The 9,668-nt window shown below is 33.4% G+C and overlaps 1 protein-coding gene across 2 annotated transcripts; it reads right to left on the bottom strand.

Annotated features, from left to right (window-relative positions):
- Nucleotides 1–628: 628 nt before the first annotated feature.
- Nucleotides 629–5,315, bottom strand: LOC113722548 (serine/arginine-rich splicing factor RSZ22A-like). Of its 2 annotated transcripts, XR_011819905.1 has the most exons (7): nt 5,179–5,315; nt 4,601–4,699; nt 3,504–3,592; nt 3,044–3,266; nt 2,607–2,717; nt 1,927–2,117; nt 629–772 (listed from the first exon to the last, which is right to left on the bottom strand). XR_011819905.1 is itself a non-coding variant. In XM_027245829.2 (6 exons), exons 2-6 carry the CDS (start codon nt 4,687–4,689, stop codon nt 2,081–2,083), a joined length of 549 nt encoding a protein of 182 aa, XP_027101630.1. In that variant the 5' UTR covers nt 4,690–4,699; nt 5,179–5,315; the 3' UTR covers nt 1,769–2,080. The 2 variants fall into 2 exon arrangements, 1 of the variants encoding a protein (XP_027101630.1); XM_027245829.2 differs by lacking the exon at nt 629–772 and having other exon boundaries at nt 1,769–2,117.
- Nucleotides 5,316–9,668: the final 4,353 nt, after the last annotated feature.

The following is a 9,668-nucleotide window of genomic DNA, read 5'->3' as shown; positions in this document are numbered from 1 at the left end:
TTGACGGCTGCATAATAAGAAACAAGGAGCACGGACTAGGCTTAGCATTTATTTGCCTAGAGTATCCTAAAACTTTTCATAATTTTATTTTGATCCTTATTATTTTAACAAAGTGCAAAATTAGCCTATTATATTTTCTAAATTTTATTTTTAGTTATAACTTTAAAAAATTTTCAAGTAGAGCCCTTTTGGACTCAATCTAAACTCATCTAACATGTATACAGAGTTGTACCACCAATCTAAGAGGAATTTTTATACATCATTTTGATTACATATCATTAATATATATTTATATCATATTTATGATGTCATCCTATTTCACTCCCAACCCAACCAATCAAACCCATTGACCGCCGATGCCTGAGTTTAGTGTTTCCACTGAATCATTACCTGATCCAAGTTCCAAAACATAGATATATACACGACTTGGTTAACTAGAATATAAATTATTTGCGTGATTTACCACGCAATTTAAACAACTTTAATGTACCAATGTGCAAAACTGTGCACCACTACCCTATCTAGTAAATGTTGGTCATCTTCCCCAAAATCAATCCTAATTCTGAACTCTTAATGTGTAGTCATTGTTCATTCAGGTGAGAATTAAAAACTGAACCAGCACAAATCATTCAGAGCACAAAGAATCAGAAACTGCTTCCAAGACAAGGAAATCTCTTAGCCAAAACATCTACAGCAAATGTAACGCAAGAAGCTGGTAAAGTTATTCTTGATGGCTTGAGCTTTCAGAAACTGGAAGAGAAGATTACAATGCCTACAGCAACAATTTGAGTTACAAAACCGAAGTTGGATGCCAACCGTAAAATAAAAAGCTGGATGAATGACAGATGATCAACCACAGATGGTCCTATCCGAAGCGACAACCTCAATCAAGACACTGAGATCTCGGCAGAGTCGAGCAAATCATCTCAAACAACCCGGACAAAAGCGCTGGTCCTCTATATCTATGCCCCTTTCTTAGAAGTTCAACAATACCTTTATAGAAAAATTCATCCACCACAACTACTAATACAAAGCATGATAATTTTGAAGGAAAATCCAATAATTCTTGGATGACATATTTGGACCAGTGTCCAGAAGACAGTTTCAAGTAAACTCCAATGTTTAACTTAAACAATAACATGACCATTTCAAGAAAGGCCTTCTCATCAAAAGATTTAGGTGCTCAAAGTTTGGCTGAAGGGGGGTCAAGGAGGGTAATCTGATCTTATCACAAAAAAGTGAAAGCTTGCAGTAACAAGTAAACAAGCTAATTTTTCCTGCAGTTAGTTAGGATAACAAACTAGCTAGACAGCTGCAGAACCCCAAAAAAAAAATGAATTTCAAAAAAAAATTAGCAGGTAAAAAGAGAACTAGTTCAGGCTCTATTTAGTTAGCTAAAGGGGGCTGTTTTCTACATGGATATCATATTTCATGATTCAAACTTAGGTGTTACTCGAAAAGCCTATAAACCCAATTAAGATAATATTTTAATATTAGTTCAGAAAAAAGACCCCATCTTTTCTTGAACAGATTACCTGCCAAAAGTATTTGATGCCGCTTGTCATAAAAGAATATAAAGATCTACCACTACAAGTGAGGTGAGGCGTCATAGCCGCAGAATCAATGAAACAGAACCATCTAGCAACGCAGCCAGTTGGGATCCACAATCATTCAAATTGGAGATCCCACCGCAGGGCAGTGAAGAAGGAAACCAACAGGGAGTGTAGAAGCAGAAAACCAATGAAGCAGAACCACGTAGACACCTCGATACAGAAACAAAAAGCATAAATTTTTAGCAGCGTTCACTTGAACTCTTTACTTTTCACAAACTATATCAGCAAACATAGAATCCAAATGCCACTAAGATACTAGATCTATTTGTTCTAAGGCAAAAGCCAGAGAAGGATTAAGGGAAGGAAAACTAACCAACTTGATACTGAAGTACGAAAGAAACTTAACCAAATCCACGAGTTGAAGCCGAGGACGTCACCCCGATTACAGAGTTGTAACTAATTCCATGCATATTAAACACACTATTGCAAAAACTTCCGGATTGAGTCAAATACAGAATTTTCTACACTCAGCTCCTGCTTCTGCGACGATCTCTGAGACCATTTCTGCACAATAGGAATAGCAAGAAGTGAGAACGATGTAATAATACCCACTGTTCTGATCTATTCATCATAGCCTGAAATTAAGAAGCATCCTAAAGATGTGACACTATCTTCAAGCTAATTATTGCTGGGGTTTTCTGAATATTCATGCAATCAGATCCCCAGACTTTCAACATCATATTAATATATGGCTCCACATTGGAACATAACATCATCAGTATGAGAGCATATTTATTCATGAAAATAGAGATTACAAGTGATGTGTAACAACCAATGAATGAACTAGAAACATCTAAATTCATGATGATAATAGAACTTGCTATCTTATTTCCTCCCCACTTGGCAATAAATATCCTCTCCTACATTTACCTTCTAATTATACTTTTATTCAGACAAACTCCACACATCAAATACAAGCCTAATGAAGCAATAAGTATATTAAATACTAGGAACCCAAAAGAAACAGATTGCAAGCTATGGAGAGAACTTTACCCATTAGCATAAGGCACCTCATCTCGCCCACGATAAGGTGACCTGCTGTAGCTGCGACCACGAGGAGACAAACTGCGGCGCCTAGGGGATCGCGCACGAGGACTGTAACTCCTGCTTGAACCCTCAAAAAGCATTAGAAATAATAGCAAGAGAAGAAGATGAAGTCAATCATGCATGCAGATGAACCCCATGTCTTGCAACCACTGCATTGTTTCCCTAGCTTTTCCTCTTTTCTCAAGATGCTACTAAAATATAATTGATCTGTCAGCTTATATTTCTTCAAGCAAAGCACATAAAGGGCCTCAAGCACATACAAGACACCAAGCAAGACATAGTACATGTATCTACTGCATGTTTTACAAAATAGATAAATCGGCATTCATATCTACTGCACATGTTACAAAATGTACTAATACAAATTCATATCAATATCTCACCTTCGCCCATAACTAGGGCTCCTCCGATATCTGGGAGGAGGGCTGCGGCTGCGACGCCTTCCTGATCCTCCACGAAGCCGGCACTCACGAGCAAAATGACCAGGCTCACCACACTCGTAACACTTCAAGTCAGAACCCCCAGACCGACCACGACCCCCTCCACGTCCACCACCTCCTCCACCTCTAGAATTATGAGAAAGTTCAACTCTCCATCCATTCTTACCTAGTAAAACAAGGCCACAGAACTTTTAATCATAATAGAAACTGCAACATAAAAACTATACATGAAGAGAATATTTCATATTTGCTTTGACCAATGTAGACATAGCTCCTGACGAGAAACTGAAAGTTTGAAAATACGTCATCAGGTCCAATTAGAGAAACCAGAAAATTATACTGACGACCTTATTGCAAAAGTAACAAGGAAAATGGGTCCACCGTAGAAGATTAAAAGGCATACCATCTAGTTCACGAATTGCATCTTGTGCATCTCTCCTGTCATCAAAATCTATAAATGCATAGCCAGGGGGCCTTCTTGCAACCCAAACACTGCATTTAAAATTTGATGAACAACATAAATTAGTACAACATTTAAACGTGACTAAAAGATAGACCATGAGGAACAAACATAAGCCCCAAAATTTCAGTGCACAAATTTTAAATCTTTTCAAGCAAATGTGATGATCCCACTCAAACCAAGACACCAGTTAAATTTGTAACACACATCATGTGCTCATATTCTATCTCCAGATTGAAAAGCATTCCAGTCTAAATATGGTGTAGCTGCTGTTGACATTTCAAATACATGCTTCAATGAGTGCTACTTCAAAAAGAAATTGTGTGATTCACATTTCTTTCAATAATTACCACACTCTACCTTAGTATCTTGTTCCCTATGCATTCTATACTATATCGCTCGGGAAACAGGTTTATCTACACGGTCACCGAAGACATTTGTCTTATCCCCATCTATCTTCACATCCCAAGATGATTAAAATAATCAAGTGAAGCAACCACAGCATATTTGCAATAGAGGTGGACAAACAACACATATTTAACTTCAAAATCCCAGCCAGAAGAAATTGAACATGGAAACTATGCTATCTGGTATATGTTCTAAGGACTTGTATCTGATCATGTGCTGGCACATATGTTGTTCAATATATTAGCATGCGCAATCACCAATGAAAATAAAGTCCAAGCATTTAAAAACCTCCCAACCCAAAAAAAAAGTATCTACAAAACCTTAGCTAAAGGTTTTAGCAGCTGTTACAAATGTATTTCCTCCCGAATTTCCTTTGGGTATAACATTATCAAACAAGAAAACCAAAGGAAGGGGAAATTCCACCCACTCCCCTTGTAAAGGCCTAGTCTCCGATGAACCAAAACAAAAAAAAAAGGAAGGAGATTTTACCAAGAGTCCATCACCCCAAAGTTCAGATAAGTACATAAGCCAAAAAATTGGCAATCAAAAAAAATTCCTGGTCAAATACTTATGCAAAACCGACCACATAAATAGCGCCAAAACATATAAATTGCACTTCGTACATTATTTACCTTCTTATAACTCCAAAGACACGGAATTCATCTTCAAGTTCCCGCTCAGTGACTCGCGGATCCAAATTCCCAACGTACACCCTTGACATCTTCAATAGCCTGCAAATTTAACCAAAAAAAAAACAGAGAGAGAGAGAGAGACATGGAAGAAGAATTTCAAAACACTGGAAAATCAAGAAGCCATTCAAGAAAATTAGCTATAGTATCAAAATCTACAATAATGGCAATTGCATATCGCGCTTCAAAAATTTTAAAATATAATAATAAACAGACATCCCCAAAAAAGGGGGCTGGGTTTTGCCAATCAAACCCTAACATACATAGAATCCAAAAGGAGTGTCTGATTAATCAGAATAGACATCAGTATTAGAAAAATTGCTAGATCTACTGAAACAATAAAGTAGCAACTTTTTTCAAACTCCACAAGGAAAAAGGCTGTTGAAACTTAAAATTCACTAAAATTTTTGAAACCGAAAGAGGACATGAAAATAAACTCATGCTACACTAGAATAAATTACAAAATCTTGCCAGAAAATCCATGTTTTGGTTAACGTTTGTCTTGTTTGTATGGAAGATACCTGAAAACCCTGAGGAGGAAACAGAGGAAGGAAAAACCCTTGTGCGGCTTCGACAAATGAAATGTGCTTGGCTAAAAACGACTACTAGCCTTCAGGCGTTGTTAATTTGGACAAATGGCATATTTGGTAATTTGTCCTTCGACTTTTGTGCAGGACAATTTATTTTTGTAAGGGATTGACAAAATTTTTTTTTTTTTTTTTTGTATTTTTGTAAGAGTTAATTAAAAAACGCCCCCTAAGGTATATATATTTTTGCACTTTGCTCCCCAATGGTATTTTTCTCACTTTATCTCCTAAATTGTTAGTTGACTCTAACGTTGTATAATAGTAACGTTGAAAAGATATTTATACCCTTAATAGCTAAGTCCACTAATTCTCTGTTGTACTTTATCCCCTAACATCATTTTTACCAATTTGTTTGTTTGTCATTAAAAACATTAGTCAACTGCAATATTTTATAACAATTAAGACAAATAATGTCAACTCCAATATTTTATAACATCCAAGATAAATAATGTCTAAAAAATCAATATCCCTAACATAGTAATGAAAAAATAATTATATTTATAGATATGGTCCTAATTAAATTTAATCCCATAATTATAATATTTTTTAGATTGAGAGAAATATCTTGCTAATTTCACATAATAATAGGATAAAATAACAAGAATTGTTATTGAAAAATAATAATTGAAATTATTATTAAAAGTCTAAAAATGCTCGAATATTGTCAGTTTCTCTTTATAGATGTGCATATGATTGCATTTTTTTAATAGCTAGACAGTTTCTTTATATTCAAGTATACATTTTTTTTATTGGTAATACTTTTAAAAAAGAGAGAAACATGGTTGATTTGGATAAAAAAGTTTTTGGGGTCTTTTTTTAATATAGTATGATTAGATGCTACTAAAAGTTTTTTCGATTACAAATTTTACTAAAATTTTTTTGTTGTATCATAAGCAAGCTTCTCAATCATCTTTTTATTTTTTTAATCACATTTTTATTTCACAAATATCAAATGACAAAAAGTATTATAATATTATTTTTAAAAATTTTACAAATTATCTTCAATCCAAACAAGGACAATCTATAAATCTTTAATACTATTTTTATAGTTTTTTTTTCACTAATAATTTTTATTTTTCCCTTATTGTGTAAAATGAGTGGGATATTTTCCTCTATCTAAAAATATGTATTATGAAGATAAAATTTAACAAGATCTATATTTATAAATAGACAATAATTTTCATTATTGATATTGGTTCAAATCTCCAAACTCCTGCTCTTGAAGAAACGATTCGACTGGGTAGCGGAAGAATCTATTTTGATCAAGTTATGGATACAAAAGATGGATTATAAACCAATCAAGGATAGCTCGAAATTATTTAGAAGGACAAAAGGCGACACAATTCAACGCGATCTTAAATTGATATGTCAAAACTTAAACAAAGGAAACACGACTCACTTTGTATCAAGGGCGTTCACAAAGGAATAAAAAAAAGATGAAGTCTCAATTTACTTTCATAAATCGTCTTCTTTTTTCATAATTGGACGAAAGTGATGCCTTTTATAAACTTATAAGACTCAGAACTAAGACTTAACTAAAGTAAACCTAATTTGGCTAAACAAGAACTAACTCTAATGCTGCTTCAACATTGGCCCATATGATCTAGCCGTGTAGTTCACTAACTAATGACTCATTGAACATGAACCAAAAAATCAAAAAACATAAAACATAACCAATCCGTGACTCTTAACTGGGTCTTAAGCCACGGTCCCTATGGTCGCTACTCAAGTCTTGCACTTGTTTTTAACTCTATTCATTGGATCCCATCGAACCATGAGCGGATCTTAAAGTAAGGCACAGGTAGCTCTTAGGACTTGTATCAATTATTATGTTAGGGATATTAATATTGTTAAATGTTATATGTCTTGAGTGGTTTTAGGGACAAATAGACAAATTAAGAGAAAAATGCAATTAGAGGGAAAAGGGCAAAATGCATTACACCTTTAGGAAACTTATTGGAATTAACCTTTAAGGGTGTAAATATCTTTTTAGCATACCTATTATACAAAATTAGAGTTGACTAATGATTTAATAGATAAAGTGAAGAAAAATTAACATTAAGGGGTGAAGTGCAAAATTGGCTAAACTTTAAGAGAAATTTTTGTGATTAACCCTTTTTGTAATAGTCCTAATTGGCAAATACTACTTTCATTCTTTTTTACCAACATACTTTCAAGAGTTTTATAGAATCTCTATAAAAGGGGAGCTTTATAGAATCTCTATACTTTCAAGTGATTGGAAGAGTAGCTTTCTGACAGTTTAAGTGTTTATTTAAGGATCTTTTGAAGATATAATTGTTTATTAAAATGTTGGTTTTAGTCATGGTCTATAAATTAATACTCTCTTCATTACAAATTTCTCATATTTTGAGATTCTAACTTTTAAGAATAATGACTTGATTATGATATTAGTGTTTTTGCTTCCAAATTTGCACTCTAAAAATTCAAAATTCAATGTAGCATGGAACAAAGGTAAAAGTAAGGATAATATTAAAAAATGAGATAAAAATAATTTTGACCTTGGTAGGATGGCAAATATTTATGGACATCCCAAAAAGAAAAGCAATAGATTTTTTTAATGAAACAAAAAGGAATAAATTGTTAGGCAGTTTGAATTCTATATTGGTTTATTTTATCACCCTTTTTCATTGATTTGTGGTTATTTATCCTATTTTGTATCCTCTTAGTGTAGAGATATGGATGACCATTGAGATTTAGTTCTTCTGTATTAAATGCTTATTCTATTAGGCTAATAAAAATCAAATCAACAATATGACCTCTGCCGAGTTTGTCTTGGATGTTAGTTTTGTCTCAGCCTTTAATATTAAGATCAATGACTAGATTTTTTTAATATAGACTTTGATTTATTTAATTTAACTTTGATTTGACTTTTATTTTCTTCTCCACTCGAGGTTCTAACCTATTAAATGGGAAGCTATGTTTTAAAAGCTATCAGTACTACATCTTTAGCAATCTATTTCCTAATTTAATTTATGGTTAACATGTAGTTAAATTTTATCATTTGTCACTTTCTATTTTGCTTTCTATTTTTTTATTGCTGCTACTTAGCTGGATTTGTTCCTCTTTCTTTTTTTGCCCTTGGCTTTTTTTTATGTGTATTAATTATTTTTGACGGCTTGTTTCTTTAATGGATGTTAGTTATGCGTATTATTTTTTGAGCACACTGTTTGTTTTGTAGTTTACTATAGTTGTCTTCTTTCTCTCTTTTTTTTTTATTGCAAGATTTTTTTAAAACTTTCCATGGCTTTTATTTAGTGTTAGTTGCACTTATGGCATGTTTTCATATTTTTAGGTTTTTATTATGCTCTGTTTGTATTTTGGTAGAGTATATATTTATCAATGTCTCTTTCAATTGAATGGTTTTTATGGTATTTTTTAATTAAACTTTAATGAAGAAAATTTTTTAAAAAATTATTAGGATATGTATTTTTTAGGTATTTTTGAGTTGATATTTTGGAGTATTCCTTCACCCGCCCTCCTCCACCCCTACCACATCTACCCCTCCTTCTACCTCTCTTCGTTATCCTTCCAAGTTCCAACCACCATTGCCACCCTTTTCCCACCGCTACCCCTCATTTTCCTCTACCCTTCCTTACTCCCATTGTCATCTCCTTACCCAACTCCTGCTCCACTTCCTTCCTTTTTTGCCCTTGGTTTTTTTGTGTGTATTAATTATTTTTGATGGCTTGTTTCTTTAATAGATGTTAGTTATGCATATTATTTTTTTGAGCACACTATTTGTTTTGTAGTTTACTATATTATAGTTGTCTTCTTCCTCTTTTTTTTATTGCAAGATTTTTTTTCAACTTTCCATGGCTTTTATTTAGTGTTAGTTGCACTTATGGCATGTTTTCATATTTTTAGGTTTTTATTATGCTCTGTTTGTATTTTGGTAAAGTATATATTTATCAAGGTTTGTTTGGATAGAGTGTTTTTTATGATATTTTTTATTAAACTTTAATGAAGAAATTTTTTTTAAAAACTATTAGGATATGTATTTTTTAGGTATTTTTTGAGTTGATATTTTGGAGTGTTCCTTCACTTGCCCTCCTCTACCCATACCACATCTACCCCTCCCTCTACCTCTCCCCTTCATCCTTCCAAGTTCGAACCACCATTGCCATCCTTTTCCCACCGCCACCCCTCCTTTTCCTCCGTTCTTCCCTACTCCCATTGTCACCTTCTTACCCAACTCCTGCTCCATATTAGTATGTAGGTATTAAAACCTGTAAGGATCGAAAACAACCTAAGAGGGGGGTGAATTAGGTTGATTATAAAACTAATCAAGTTATGGACACTTTTTGCTTAATATGAAATTTATCCTCTTTTCTAAGTGATCGCACAGTGAATCAATCAATGAATGAACAATATCACTTGAGAGAAATAGAAGATATAAGTAATTT

This window comes from Coffea arabica, chromosome 8e, assembly GCF_036785885.1.
Source record: "Coffea arabica cultivar ET-39 chromosome 8e, Coffea Arabica ET-39 HiFi, whole genome shotgun sequence".
Classification (NCBI taxonomy): Eukaryota; Viridiplantae; Streptophyta; class Magnoliopsida; order Gentianales; family Rubiaceae; genus Coffea; species Coffea arabica.
Note: the sequence above shows the minus strand (reverse complement) of the source record. Positions and strands in the feature narration are given on the sequence as shown.